The sequence below is a fragment of the Populus euphratica genome, unplaced genomic scaffold (assembly GCF_000495115.2).
Source record: "Populus euphratica unplaced genomic scaffold, PopEup_1.0 scaffold304.1, whole genome shotgun sequence".
Classification (NCBI taxonomy): domain Eukaryota; kingdom Viridiplantae; phylum Streptophyta; class Magnoliopsida; order Malpighiales; family Salicaceae; genus Populus; species Populus euphratica.
In genome coordinates, this window is record NW_011500190.1 from 227,858 (window position 1) to 244,452 (window position 16,595).

At 31.7% G+C, this 16,595-nt stretch overlaps 1 protein-coding gene across 2 annotated transcripts; it reads left to right on the forward strand.

Moving 5' to 3' along the window:
* Window positions 1-10,463: 10,463 nt before the first annotated feature.
* On the forward strand, window positions 10,464-14,382 carry LOC105111694 (uncharacterized). 2 transcript variants are annotated; one of them, XM_011007137.1, is made up of 7 exons: window positions 10,464-10,599; window positions 10,734-10,782; window positions 11,072-11,148; window positions 11,504-11,651; window positions 12,391-12,537; window positions 12,670-12,894; window positions 13,894-14,382. In XM_011007137.1, the coding sequence occupies exons 1-7, from the start codon at window positions 10,508-10,510 to the stop codon at window positions 14,032-14,034; spliced, it is 879 nt and encodes a 292-aa protein (XP_011005439.1). In that variant the 5' UTR covers window positions 10,464-10,507; the 3' UTR covers window positions 14,035-14,382. The 2 variants fall into 2 exon arrangements, with proteins under 2 accessions (XP_011005439.1, XP_011005440.1); XM_011007138.1 differs by having other exon boundaries at window positions 12,409-12,537.
* Window positions 14,383-16,595: the final 2,213 nt, after the last annotated feature.

The following is a 16,595-nucleotide window of genomic DNA, read 5'->3' on the forward strand; positions in this document are numbered from 1 at the left end:
GTTGATTCTAAAAACTCATTTTTTTTCCCAGGACTAGATCCACCAAAAACACAAATATTTCTATATGATGACCTGAGGAACTTGCCATTTCTACACACTTTTGTATTTGTTGAATCTATGGGTTGAGTAGAAATAAAAGGAGGGAAGAGAGGATTTTATAGATGAGAAATTAGAAAGGCAATCATACCACCTATATATAGGCCAGCTGGAGTCTCACACACTCTCTCTCTCTCTTAATTTATTTATTTATTTACTTTTGAAAAAGCATGTGTATGTACAGGTAGTTGTGATTGTGGCTCACATCTTCCCTTGGTTTTACGTCCAAGAACGGCTTAAACGCCCTCTATGGGTCGGGGATAGGCTTCCCATCCAGTTTTCTTAAAAACTGGCAAACAGGGTCTTTTTTAGTCAGATTCCCAAGACTAAGTTGATCATGTTCTTTATGAAATAGTAGTCATAAATCATGAATTACACGATGCACATCTCCACTAGGATGCGTCTCAAGAGTCAATAGAAGATTATCTAAAGACTCCTTACTCAGGCCATCCTTAATGAATTGTATTTTATCTTCACGGTTTATAGATACCATTCCTAAAGAACGACATTGTGTATTACAAGTCCATCTAGCACATCGATGACAGACATCCAGTCGTTTTGCACGACGCTTCTTTGCAAAAGTGCTTTTACCTGTTCCAGGCATGTGTGTGATGACAGACTTTTAGTCGTTTTGCATGACGTTTCTTTGCAAAAGTGCTTTTACCTGTTCCAGGCATGTGTGAAATAAAGAAATTAGAGGACTCACCTGATAATCAGACCTTTGCTTCAATCATCCAACGAATATCCTCAGGAATTCCATGATTCATTAATAATCTCAATCTTGCACATCTAGCATGGTAAATTTTTGTAATCGCATTTTGAGGCAGAGTAGGAAAATACTTTTTCAATTTTTCAAGATTAGTGTCCATTTTGAAATGAGAATTGGAAGAGAGATTCAAAGAATTGCACAGATATATACACAGATATCAGTTATTGTGGGAAACTGAAAGAACCGACTTAAGTCACAGAGTACCGTTGTCCGCCATTTAACCGGGGTGAGAGAAACTAGCAAAAATCACTCAAAAAGAAACACAAAAAAGAAAATGTGAGAAAAACAAAATAATCAACCTTTATCTACAAGATCATTCAAACCAGTTGATTCATTTTCACTAGGAAAATTATCAAAGTAAGCTTTCAAACGATGTCCATTTTCCTTAAAATCATTGTCATTCATTGAATTCTGAATATCACAGGCCTCATAAGGATTGCTCCATCTTGGTCTTAGCTCTCTACGGACTGCATAGAGTTGAGAATCATAAAACAAAAGTTTTTGACCAGTATCAATCTTTTGACAATTTTCACAAGTTTTGCAGAATGCATGCGTGTCCTTGAACATGGTGGGCCAATAAAATCCATTTTGAAAGATTTTTGTAGTTGTCTTTTTTGACGAGAAATAACTTCCACATGCTTCAGAATGACAAAGTTTAATGACACTACTTACCTCATTGTCGGGAATGAATCTTTGAAATATTTGATCAGGACAATATTTGAATAAGTTAGGGTCATCATAATAAAAATTCTTCACTTCGTTCAAAAACTTTTCTTTGTCTTGGGTACTCCAATCAGCTGGCAAATCTCCTAAAGAAAGAAAATTGATATTTTTATTATACCAAGGCATTGGACTAAGAGAAAGTAAGGATTCGTTAGGAAAGTAATCATCCATTGGTGTGATGTCAGATGTCGAATCTGTTGTCACTGTTGATAAAAGATTTGCATCAACATTTTTGGTGCTTGTTTCATCCGTGATTTTTTCCTCAGAATAAATCATTTGCAAATCTTCAGTTTCATCCAACTCATTTTTACTTAAAGTAGATTCAAGTTGATCATAAACTAATTCGTCAATATGATCTACTTCTTGTAAATCATTATCATCTCCAGGTTGCTTGCAAATGTTGAAAATATTCATCTCCAATGTCATGTTTCCAAATGATAGCTTCATCAGTCCATTCCTACAATTAATCAATGCGTTAGAGGTTGCAAGAAACGGACGTCCTAAAATAACAGGAAATGAATTACATGCAAATGATAGCTTCATTAGTCCATTCCTACAATTAATCAATGCGTTAGAGGTTGCAAGAAACGGACGTCCTAAAATAACAGGAAATGAATTACATGCTTCAACAGGTTCCGTGTCTAAGACAATAAAATCCACAGGATAAATGAATTTATCGACTTGTACTAACACATCTTCAATTATTCCTCTAGGCACTTTTACAGATCTATCGGCAAGTAAAAGAGATATAGAAGTTGGTTTTAACTCACCTAGATTGAGACTCTGAAAAACTGAATATGGAAGTAAATTCACACTAGCACCAAGATCAAGTAAGGCTCTTTCAATTTTATGCTCTCCAATAAAGCAAGAAATTGTAGGACAACCAGGGTCTTTATATTTCAAAGCATTATTGTTCTGAAGAATAGCACTTACTTGTTCGGCTAGAAAGGCTTTCTTTTTCACATTCAGTTTCCTCTTCACAGTGCATAGATCTTTCAAAAATTTAGCATAGGAAGGAACCTGTTTAATAGCATCCAACAAAGGTATATTGATCCTTACCTGTTTGAAAATTTCATAAATTTCAGAATTGTGATTGACTTTCCTTTGTTTGGTCATGGCTTGAGGAAATGGAAGTGCTGGCGGTGAATCAGTCGTTTCTTTGCAATTTTCAGATTCAACCCCTTCCTTACCCTCAGAGATTGACTCATCATCTTTCTCATAAGGTTCAAGAGAGGGTTTTTCAATAACCTTACCACTGCGCAGAGTAGTGACTGATTTGACTTGATCCATGTGTTGGCTTCCGGAACTACTTGCATTTGCATTGTATTGCCCTTTGGGATTTTGTTGTGTTTGAGATGGAAACTTACCTTTCTCTTGGAAACTGAGAGCAGATGTTAATTTTGCAAGAGTATCTTTAAAATCTGTCATGTTTTGAGCAAGTTGAGTATTGATTGTCTCTTGCTTTTCAATGAATGCATGCAATGTTTCCTCAAGATTTCTTCTAGGAGGTGGAGCATAAGGAGGTGCATATCCATGAGAATTTTGGAAATTATGGTGTGCTTGAAACGGTGGTTGTGAAGTTTGTGCATTGTCACTCTTCCAACTAAAATTTTGGTGATTTCTCCAACCAGGATTGTATGTTTGCAAATATGGGTTATGATTGGGCCTTTCGAAACTGTTTAAAGCATGGGCTTGTTCATGGAGACATTCCTTAAAAGAAGGCAAGGTTGGACAATCGTTGGTTGAGTGTTCATTTGTTTCACAGATTTGACACACAATGTTTTCAACAGATTTTAATTGACCACTCTTTTTCAATTCTAGTGCCTCGACTTTTCTAGCTAAAGATGCAAACTTGGCTTGAAGGTCATGATCTTCCCTAAGGTTGTACATACCTCCACTAGATGTATGAGGTTGAGTTTTACTCGGTGCCTCATATGTACCCGCGGTGTCCCAATTTTGAGCATTTTCAGCTAACAAGTCTAAGTACTCCATTGCTTCATCAGGGTCTTTATCTTCAAAAGTTCCATTGCACATCAATTCAACCATTTGCCTATCTTTAGGTGTTAACCCTTCATAGAAATGTGAAACCAATCTCCATGTTTCAAAACCATGATGAGGGCAAGTACTAAGCAAGTCTCGATACCTATCCCAACATTGGTAAAATGTTTCTCCTGGTTTTTGAGTGAAAGTGGTGATTTGTCTCTTGAAAGAGTTTGTTCTATGAGATGGAAAAAACTTCTTTAAAAACTGTTGTTGCATTTCATCCCAAGCACGAATGGATCCTGGTCTTAAATTTTGTAGCCATGTTTTAGCTTTATCTTTTAATGAAAAAGGAAAAAGCTTTAATCTAATGGTGTTCATGCTACAATTTAAATTATTATATGTGTTGCAGACCTCCTCAAATTCCCTTAAATGCAAGTATGGATTTTCCAATTCCAAACCATGAAAAGAAGGTAAAAGTTGAATAATACCTGGTTTAAAATTAAAATGAGATGCATCAGGAGGAAAAACTATGCATGATGGTGCACTTGTTCTTGTGGGATTCATGTGGTCTCTAAGTGTTCTAGCACGGTTATTCTCATTATTCTCATTATGAAGTGATTGATTATCTTCTTCGGCCATATTTTCTGAAAATGATGAGGATACCCTACAAAGTCTACCACTTGATGTACGTGACCACACTCTCATGCACGTGTAGGAATAAAATAAAAAGAAGAACAAGAAAGCAAAAGAAGGAGGAAGAAAACAAAATAAAAAGAAACAAAAGAAAAGAAACAAAGTTATATACAAGAAAAGTGAAAAGAGAAAATAAAATAAATACTATAATTTATACAAGAACTTACCTCCCCGGCAACGGCGCCAAAAACTTGACACGACTAAAAGATTGATGTCTTCTCCCAAGTGCAGGAGTGTCGAAGTAATAAATAACCCGGCAAGACCGGGGTCGAACCACAGGGAGGTTAATTGTACAAATTATAAACAACAATTATAAAACAACAATAACAACAACAACAATAGTAATAATAATAATAATAATAATAATAATAATAATAGTAGTAGTAGTAGTAGTAGTAGTAGTAATAATAATAATAATAATAATAAAGAAAGAGAAGAAGAAGAAGATGATGATGATGAGAACTTAGAGATGAAATATTAATGTAAGGATTAAGCAATAATAATAACAAATGTCAAGGTTAGAGGTTCCACTAATGGTATATCAAACAAGTATAGTATAAACTCTTATTATTGAATTGGAAACCACACACAAAGGAGGTTCCAATCAGATTATATATTGTTAACATGATTACATTAGTCATCTTATTCAATTAATGCTAATACTTGTAAATCTCGTCAAGCATTCATGATTATAACTTATGTTAACAACAAATCAAGTTCCTTTTATAGCTTAGGTGTTGGTTATACCATACAGTGTGAACTATAAAAGTGTCAAGCATTTATTGTATCAAGTGTTATACAACATAAATCAAGATTAGTCATTTAGCAAGCAAAGTATTAAAGAGTGAACAAGATAACAAATACAAAGCATGTTAGTATCAAACATTAAAGTCCATATTAAGTTTACACTATATTATTCTTACACCATTAGTGTAACCTTTTCACCTTGACATAATAAACTTAGCTAGACATAATGAAAGAAAGAAAAAAAAAATAAGAACATAAATGAGATAAAAGTTAACTAAGTAAATGAAAGGAAATGAAAGGCATAAACTTGATATTAATGAAAGTTAAGCATAAACATTACAAAAAAAACAAAGAGAGAAAGCAAGAGCATGATCTTGATCTGAAAACCAAGATGCCTAAATGCATGGCAAATGCCTTTTTTTATAGGCCAAAATTGAGAACTATTGATTTGATGACTAATTGATGAGTGGGTGACCAACTCTTGACTTGGTAACAATCCTTATCTTCTCTTGTCTGCCTAAACCATCATTGATAATGTCAAAATTGGAGCCACTTAAAAGCATCAAAGTTGTAGGAAATTGTCTCAGCTTTCTTGTGTAAAACATTCAGCTCATTTGGACTTCTAGAACTCCTGATATGGGCCAAATACTAAACAGTACTCGGGCTGGAAGACAGATTCGGACTTCTTTGTTGTTGCTATAATTTGGACTTGAAACTGACCTTTTTAAATCTTGGGCTCCATATGAAAGTTGTAGACCTATGTCTTACCTTTCCATACATATAAAGTAGACCTAAATCGGAGATCTACAACTCCAGATATGACCCAATTACTAAATAGTGTTCCGGTTTGGACTACACCGGCATCTCTTTTCTAAGTTTGGTCATCTCTTTGTCCTTCCAATTTCAATTCTGAAATTCATCAATCAATCCTTTCATTTATGTGATAGGCCTGTATTTAAAATGAACATTTACTACAAATTAAAGGTATCTTATATTATTAGATATATTATTATAAAACATGCTTTAGTTAAGGAGTTATTGATACTTCAAGTGCAAAATGATGATATAAAACCTTGATAAAATTACACTTTTAAGTATCAATCAAACATTGAACAGCGTCTAAGCTGCAGGACAGATTTTGACTTCTCCGTTGTTGCTATAATTTAAACTTGAAAATGAACTTTTTGAATCTTAAACTCCATATGAAAGTTTTAGGCCTATGTCTTAACTTTCTAACCATATAACCAAACTAAAATCGAAGATCTACGGCTCCAGATATGGCCTAATGACCGAACAGCATTCCAGTTTGGACTGAACCAACATCTCTTTTCTAAGCTTAGCCCTTTCTTTGTCTTCTCAATTTTAGTAGTTAAACTCATCAATCAATCTTTTTATTTATGTGATAGGCCTGCATTGAAGATGAACATTTACCATAAATTAAAAGTATCTTATATTTATTAGATATTTTATTATAAAATATGCTCTAATTAAGGAGTTATTGATACTTCAAGTGCAAAATAATGATATAAAACTTGATAAAAATACTCTTTTAAGTACTAATCAAAAGCCATATCAAAACTATATCTTCAAGTTAGCCAATGAATTTAAAGAGATTAAATTCACCCACATGAACAGAGATAAAAATTAATTTTTTGATGCCTTAGAAACCCTAACTTTAATGACACAAGTTGTTACTAGGGGTAGGATCTAACCAATAGATATCAAAGTTAGAAACCTATAAGCTCACTACTGCATAATTAAAGAATCATTAGATGGGAAACCATGGTACAGTGATACCAAAAGGTTTCTCTAGCACCAAGAATACCTTTAAAGGGCTTCTAAGATAGATGAGAAGACTTTGAGGAGAATGGCTATGAACTTTTACTTGGATGATAAAATCATATATAAGAGGTCATTTGACGAGACTCTATTTAGGTGTTTAAATGAAAGATTGGGCAAGCCTTGAAGGAGGAGGTCCACGAGGGAATTTGTGCCACCCACACCAATGGACATATAGTGGCAAGGAAAATGCTAGGATTAGGGTATTTCTGGTTGACCATGAAGATAGACTATGTTAAAAGATGTTATAAGTGTAAAATGTATAGTGATAAGATTAGTGCACCTTTAGCACCACTATTCAATATGATCTTGCTTTGGCCTTTTAGTAGTGGAGTTTAGATGTCATAAGGCCAATAAATCCTAAAACAAACAACGTGCACAAATTCATTTTGGTAGTCATTGACTATTTCACTAGATAGGTAGAAGCTAACTCTTGCACCCATATAATACAAAAGGTAGTCAAGAGAGTAGAAGCCAACTCTTGTACCCATATAATACAAAAAGTAGTCAAGAGATTCATTGAGAAGGATTTGGTCTATCGTTATGGTTTACTAGCAAGATTGGTAACTAATAACACTCGAAATTTCAATGGAAAGTTAATTGTGGAACTCTACATCAAATGAAAGATTAAACATCCCAACTCCTCTTTTTACAAACCAAAAATGAATGGAGTGGTTGAAGCAGCTAATAAGAATCTCAAAAAAATTATTTAAAAAATGATGATCACCTATAAAGATTTGTGTGAGTGCTCTCGTACGAACTTCATTTGTACCAAATCACTATTAAAACTTTTATAAATGTAACCCTGTATTTTTTGGTATATGAGATAGAGGCGGTTACACCTTTAGAAATAGAGATTCCAACTCTACAAATTCTAAAAGATGTAAAGCTGGATGAATTAGAGTGGGCAAGGTTAAGATTTAAGTAGTTAAACATGATCAATAAAAAAAAAGACTAACAACCATTTACTACAAATAGATATACCGAAGCAAAATGGCAAAAGTATACAACAGAAAAGTCACTAGCATCAAGAGAAAATCAAACTAAGTGGACATTAAACTACAAGAGACCACATATTCGAGAGGAGCCTTAATTCTAACCAATATGGACAAAGAAGATATACCTAGACCTATAAACTTTGATGTTATAAAGAAATATTATGTCTGATGTATTATTCCCATCAAACAATAAAATTGAAGTTTGGCCAAGAATTCTTTAATGTGTTTTTCTTTTTCTTCAAAAATTATGCATGATCTTAAGTTTAAGAATCTAAATAAGGTCAAATGAAGCACATTTGACTTTTTGTCAAAAAACATTGTGCCCCGTCTACTAGTAAGAATCACTTTCATATGTGTTTATTTTCTATTTAATTAAATAAAAAAATGATTTAAATAAACAAAGTCATTAAACACGGCCAGTCAAAACAAATATGTGTTATGAGGTCATATATATATATATGTGTGTGTGTGTTTGCGCGTGCGCGCGTGTCTTGATTTTTCTATTTTTGTTATTCATCATTAATAACTTGTATTTTTCATTTATTAACATACATAGTTTTGAATTTATTTGGTTACATATATGTATGAGTTTTTTTATTTACACTTATAATTTTTTTATGTACAATAACATATCAAAAAAGAGTTGCATATATAATTTTTTTTAAAAGAAAAGGCAAAAATACCTCACATGCAATAGTGGGTCAAATGGATAGCATTTAAAAATATACTAAAAAAAGGAGGGTTTTAATAGTGTTTTTATTGTAGCTTTAGAAATATTTTTCTATGAATTACAAGAATGAAATTATTAATTTGCCGCCCATTCAAATAACAAATGGCTTTGCTTAAAAGGATATTATAGTCTTTATGTTTTATATGAACAATGAAAATACTAAATTGTCATTGGAGAGAAAAAATTATATGTCTTTAGTCTAGGGGTAATATCGGGTTTTTTCTATTTTAGATTATATTTAGATTACTAAAATGTCTTTTAAGTCAAAACAATCAAAGCTTTAGATCAAGTGATATTTTATGTATTTTCACATTGGTTATGTTGTTATTTTTATGTTTTATCAAAGGAATTACCATATTTTACTAGAATAAAATAATATTAGATTTTAAAATGTTGATGGCGTATGCATTATACGCACCAACATATAGGAGGCACTCGTGTATTTTGGATAGTACATGCAGCATTTCCCTCTAAATAAATCTGATCATCTGTTAGTAGTTAGATATATCGTTGCGTTCTCTTTTAGTTGGTGTGGTGTGTGTTATTAATGAGTAGGTGATTTGTGGTCAACAAACTTTTCTTTTTTAATCTTCTTTTCTCTATTCGCCTTTATTGCTGATTGATTTTCTTTGTTTTTTTATATTTGTGATTTGATCTTTCTTCTTTTGACTTTTTTTTTTATCCTTGACTTTTTAATAGGAGTTTTGTTTCCTTTCAATTTAGTCACCCAATTCCACTTTATAATATGCTATACTTTTCAATTTGATTTTTATTCTTTTGATTTTTTTTTACTTGATCCTTTTATATAAGTTTTTTCTTCCTCAACTTTAACCTTTAATCCAAGTTTATTTTGTGTTATTTTTAATTTGGTCCTCTACTTCTTTTTCCCTCTTTTGCTGGAGTTATTTTTATCTTCAATTCAACCCTCCAAACAAAAATTTGTGCCTTTTTTTCCTTTTAATTTCTCTTTTTCATCTTTTTTCCTTGTGTTATTTCTTTTTGATTTACTACTTCAATTTTAATTTTTCATATATTTTTTTTATTTGCTCCTTATTCTTTGATTTTTTTTTTGTCCTTAACTCTTTTATGAAAATAATTTATTTGTTTCTAATCTCACATTTCAAACCAAGTTTATGTTTTTTTTTTGGAATTTCTTCTTTATTATTTTATTTTTTTCTTTTCAATTTAACTATCTAATAAAAAAATTAGTTTTCCTCTAATTTATTTTTATTATTTTTGCTCTCATTATTTTAATTACTATTTTTTTATTTTAAATTTTTTTGTATGGTTAATTTTTTCTCCTGTTATGTTTTCTAGTGTTCATTGACTTGGTGAGTTTTTTATCCTTTTATTATTTAATTTTTTGATTCTATTTTTTTCTTTTCAAGATATCATGATATTTAAAAAAAAAACAAAAAAATATGATTAATATTATTAATTAAAATAAATCCAACTTATTAACCTTATTTACTCTCTTTTTATGCATTTGCATTACCGACGCTTACTATAATGCGGGATATGTGTAGTGTGTCTATAATTTTATTGAAAATATAATTATGATTGTTTTTTTAAAAAAAATTTACTCAAAAATATATTAAAATAATTTTTTATTTTATTTTTAAAAAATTAATTTTGATATAAGTATATTAAAATAATCTAAAAGGACTAAAAAAATATTAATTTAAAAATATTAAAATATTAAAAATATTAAATTTTTTAAAAATATATTTTAAAATATAAAAACAAACATGTCAAATCTAGTTTCACACTACGTGAATTGTGATTGGCTGATTGTTCATGCATCCGGTTTAACTTGTAGCGCCAATAAATCCAATTGAAACAGAAAAGGAATCTATTCGTTTAGACTAGAGTATGAGTGATGGAAGTGAAGCTTAGCCATAGACGATTCTCTGATCTTTCTTATGAGTGATGGAAGTGAAGCTAAGCCATAGACGATTCTCTGATCTTTCTCTTCCCAGATTCCATTTTCCAAATCTTAAAACTACCTTCCCATCTCCAAGGTTTCTTCTTTTTTTCTTCTGAACCATTAATGCACTTTAATTGTTTTCTCTCTTTATTCGCTAAAGATTTGATCCTTTTCTTTTCTTTTCTTTTCTTTTTTGTTGTTGTTGTTGTGTGTATGTTTCAATTGCAGTTTGAAATGGTGGGTTGGCAGTAAGAAGCATTTTACTGTTCTTGCAGAGGTACAATCTTTCTCTCCCTGTTATTTTGCTTTGTTTGGTTGCCAAGAAATTTGTACAAAACAAAGAGAAGTGATGACATATTTCTTCTGGTTATGTTGATAAACTTTGCATCTTTTTGGAATATAAGAGATGGGTTTCAAAGTTATGCAAGTCCATGTCTTTTTTTTTTTATCAAATTGCTGTTCTTGCTACTTAAGAAAGAAGAATAAGAGAAGAAGCTTATACTTGGTTTCAGTCTCGCATTTTGCTTATTTTTGTAGTTAGCCATTAATTATTTTTGTGGTTTCAGAGATGGAGATTTCATATTCAGGATATTTCGAAGGGTCAAAGCTCCACCAATCCCTACTTGCTTCATGTGGTTAAAGAGTAATAACTGAAATAGTAATTTGTTTATTTATCTATTTGCTGCACATTGCTGACAGTTAGCTAAGTAGATGTGAATGACAGTTAGCTAAGTAGATGTGAATGGCATGCTTCATATATTTTGTTTGTAACTGGTTTCAAAAAGCATGGAGATTTTCCTTTTCATTTGCTTGGAAGTTGAGTTGAATACTTTTTTCTTTGATTAGGATAACACATACAAAGCTAAGGGCAATTTTTTGTTTCTTGAACAATTTTAACTGCTGATTGGCCATTCACTATGAAAATGTGTGTTGAAAACTTGGATGGTTGTTGTGGTTCTACAATACTGGCCCATTTACTCGAAGAAATTTTATGGCAGGGGTGAAACATTAACTTCAATTTCAAAGCAGTATGGGGTGTCTATATATTCTGTTGCTGCAGCTAATAAGAATATATTGGATGTTGATCTTGTTTTCGAAGGACAGCTTCTTAACATTCCTGCATCTGCCCCTGCAGACACTAAAGTGGTGAGCAGAGTTGCATTATCATTTACAAAGGATTAATTACTGTTTAGACAGACAGAAGGAAACTGGTTCTTTTGCAATCATGCTCAGCAATATATATCTAATAATTAAACTTGTTGTAGACATGATATTTTTATCGTGAATACATGTATGTTAGAATGCACTTCTTGCATCATTCAAATTCATGTCCTATTTTTCCTTAATGTTGGTGGTACCATTGTATTCCTCCTGCATTCTAGAGCAAGATTTTGCTTTGACGTTTTTGTTTTAGCAATGAGATTGTCAATTTAATTCATTTGTGAAATAGGTGTCACTCTAAACTTAATGAGAAGCCACTCGGAAATATATATGAAATACCATGTACTCAGAAAACCACTTTCCTTTTAACTAGCTTATGATCTATTGATTGTTCATTATGAGTTGAGGCTAATCAATGCGACACAACTGTACTGAATGTATTTAAAAAGTTCAATCTGCAAGTCATTTTTCTTCAGTTATGACTCCAGGGGAGCTCAAAGACAGGGAAACTATAGTTTTAACTTTTACATGAATGACTTGCAGATAGATCGTAACACAGGTTCTCTTTTTTGTTGACATATGATACAAATAGTTAAGGAATGAATTCACCATTGAAGCCGTAACTATACAGTAAAGTTTAATCCAAGTTGACTTGCTTGCTTGGAAGTCACAAGCTGTGTTTTGTGGAGTTTTGATTTGTTTTCTGGGTTCTAAAGGTACTTAGTGTTTGTGCCTCAATCAGTATCAGGTCAAGAAATGTGAGTCGCCTAGCTTTGATCAACTGGAAAGGCTTCAAAACTTCATGAAGATTATGGATGGGGTTCTAAACCAAAAGCCCTTCATCACAGTAACCACCCTCCATTTGCCACATGTAAGCTCAGTACTAAAACACTTTGCTTCATTGATTTTCATAGTATGACATTCATTTTCATATCCCAACTTGTTTTCTCTTATAAGTTCATCAATAGAGTGACCTCAACAGCCTTGTCCACTCTATTATCAGGCTAAAGCCACTGGTTATTTTCTAGTTCTGGTTCCTGCATTAGCATTTTGCATCAGATGCATAATTGGTGCCTTTCACACTAGAGCTCGTAGAAACTTGGGATGCCAAGCTTCGAATGAATCACGGAGGCATCAAGATGTGCCCGAGAGTAAGCGTTGGAAACATGCTCTCAGTGACATAAGGGAGCCAGATAATTTGGATGGTGAACCAATACTAAATTCCACTGTAAGCTCATCGCTTTGGTTTTAATTTCATTTGCCATCTTCCTTTTATAGTCAAGAGTATGTCACATTATTGATGGAGTTATGATGATGCAAATTATTATGGTTGAGGTTTGATGGATACCCTACTTAATATTCTACTTTGATTTTGTACTTGTTTCTTTCTTTTTTTTCTTTTCAATTCTATTACATGTTGCAGCTCGTGTCATGCTGCAAAATTTAGGATTATTGGACATGAGTATTTGATATGACAAAGCTTAACATCCTGGTCATGGTTGGTTATTCAATGACCATCCCTTCTCTCCCCAGCTGCAAATGCACTGGAGAGAGAGGGAGAGAGGGAGAGCATTTAGGACTTTGGTAGTGATATATTATATAAAGATCATTCATGACTTTGATTTCATTTTCTTTGAAGATGCATGTTTCTTGTCAAATTAGATGCCTTATATCAAGATTGTTAATTGGAGCTGCTTTGCCCTCATTAAGTTTTGCAGAGTTTGCATTGATTTGCTTGTGTTGTTGCCATCTTGTGTCCTTTTTCTCTTGCTCATAGGCTGCCAACATTCTGTTGCTTTATAATGATGTACTTTTATCCTATCAAATGAGATACTGCACAAGTTTGATTACCAATTGCGAAATGGAAACTGCAGGAGTGAATACAGAAGAATTCGTAATTGTGTATATTATTTTTTTCCCAGTGTAATATTTGCGACCTAAGATTGTTGATATGATATTTAATTTCTTTTATATTTTATTTTCTTGATTTATTTACTTTGCATAAGCTTTTCTTATCTTTACAATCTTATTATTATTCTCTTGATAAATGGTTCACATGGCTTGATAATTTCTTAATTGGACCGACATGGAATTTAACAAGTCCTAAATTCCTCATCAAATAGATCTTATTCTTCGAATTGTCAATAGAAGCTTAATTTAAATGCCTCAAAAAGGAAAGAAGGAAAAAAGAGATTGTGCTTGCTATGATGGTTTCCATCTTGTGCAGGGTACTTCTGCAGATCAAGATCAAAATTCATTTGAAGAAGTCTCTCATGCATACGACAAACTTGAACATGAATATCAGAAGTTTTTATCAGAATGTGGAATTAGCAATTCGGGATACTGGCGGGGAGGTTCTACAGACTAAAATCATTACAGTGCTGTTCATCCTTCTTGGTACAAAAATTTACCATACAATCTCATGCTCATCTGCAATGATTGAATCCTTTGTACAGTTCTGTAAGTTTTTTTTGTTGTCGTTTTGGGTGTTTAAGAATGTAATGAGACTTGAAGATTGTGAATCATAACTTTAGGACTAGTTAGGCTTCATTTCTGACTAGTTTGCTTGCAATGTGTGATTATCCCTTACAGGGACAACAGGAATAGGAAAAGGCACGGCAAAAGATTTACTACAAAACTGTAAATTTGAATGAAACAGCTTGTTTAGGTTTTACATGTCATGTATAAAAATTGTTAAAAGCTGCTCTTTTTCCCATATGCAGTCTTTTTGCTCACGCTAGAAATAGGCATCCATGACTAACATTCCTGCAGGAAAAACAACAGATGTGTTCAACAAATGCCGTGCTGTACTAGCCACTGCATAAATTTCTGTCTCATGAAGTTGAGACAGTACAGGATTGAAGATTTAGCACCTCCCTCTAAGGATTCATTTTCTTTTCTGGAAAGCAGTATGGAACCACTCAGGCTTATAGATGATTGATTAGCTTGGAACGTTAATGTGTTGCTCAAACTGAAATGTAGAATTGCCGGACCAATCATTCTCAAAATGCCTTTGTCTATTAAATTGACTCCTGGCAGGGATTCAAGTGGGCTATGTTATGATAAACCATCGCAAAAGGAGCATCTTTCTAATAATTTTGTTTTGGATTCCACTTGCCTCTGGAAAGCAATTTGCATCTGACCAGCAGTTTCTGCTGTCATATGCTTAGGGCTTGTAAAAATTAAACTGATCCACGAATTTCTGTCTCAAACTTTCATTATGAACAGAAAGCATGACTACTGGTTTTCCTTCGTGTTTGGAGCTTTGGTTGAGACATTTCTCACGGTAATTGCAGTGCGGCTGCGGCTGCGTTTACTACAAAACGCAGATGATAAGTGTTTATTAACTATATATTTTATTATTGTGGGTTTCACTCGAAACTGGGTTAGAACTCAGTTTTTTAAAATGTAATTTGGATTTGCTTTTTGAGGGCGTGTCCTCCTCTCAACTTCACCATTCTCCTCTCTCATTCACCGCAGTGCACTAGTTGGTCATCGTCATTTTATTTTTGTTTGTTTACAAAAAAATTATTTAAAAAAAAAATTTTTTAAAAAATAAATTTCTAAAAAGTAAATTATTTTTTTATATTTGATAGTATTATAAATAATAAATTGGAAAATACTTTTCAGTGTTTTGTTATGTTATGGAAAATAAACTAGAAAATAATTTATTAATGTTTTATTTTTTTCAAGTTTATTAAAATAATAAGGAACAAATCTTACAAATCAAAAAGTTGAATGAGAATAAAATTAAAAAAATATAATTTCATAAATTATCTCAAATAAAATAAACAATATTCAAAATAATAAATATCAAATCTAAAAAAAATGAAGAAATTAAAATAATAATAATTAACATTTCATAAAGTATTTCAAATAAAATAAGTAACAATCAAAAGAATGAGGACCAAATTTATAGTTAAAAAATTTCAATAAAAAAATAATAGGAGAAAAGCAAATGATAATTATAAAAATGAAGACCAAAGTTAATATAAAATTAAATTTTAAGAAATGAAATTGAAAAATAAATATTCAAAACAATATATATATAGCAATCAAAAGTTTGAGGATCAAATTTGATATAATCAGCAAATAATGACATTTCTAAATTTTTCACAACTTCCGGAAAGTGTTTTCTACCTAAATTTTTCAAAAAAACACTTTTCTGAAAATCAAGCCAAATTTTTCTTTAACTAAAAAGTGTTTTCTGTTGACCAACTTTCCTAACAGCAAATAAACACAAGAAAGTTTGGAAAGTGATTTTCCAGAAACCAATTTCCGAAAAACAAACACAGCCAAAAAGGAAAATACAGTCTTGAAAATCAAGTCAATTTTTTTTTTTACTGAAAAGTATTTTTCGTTGACCAACTTTTCTAATGGCAAACAAATACGGGAAAATTTGAAAAGTGGTTTCCCGGAAATGACTTTCTGGGAAACAAATATGGCTTTAAATTAAAAAACTTCTCAGAGAACTACCTTACAGGGTAGCCTCCTTCAAGTGTGTTGTTCTTCTCGTATATGGAAGCTTTTTTATTGTTCACGTAAATAATAAAAAATATTTTTATTATTATTAGATCCCATCTAAATTAAAATGTAGTGGATTACGTCTGACCTGATAAAATAAAAAAAATTTAAAAATTTTAAATTAATTTTTTTAAATAAAAATATATATATGTGTTATTTTCATACATTTGGATAAATTCTAAAAAGTTTCAATTTTATTGTGATATTTTATATGATGTTATTGCATATTCAAAAAGCTATAAAAACTGAAGCACTCAACCGATAAATTTCGTATGTGATAGAATTGTAGATAGTTTAATAAAACAATAAAAAATACTTTATATAAAGCATTGTTTATTTCATGATGTAATAGCAGTAATTAAATTTACATATTTCAATTACTAATCACCAATATTAATATATGTT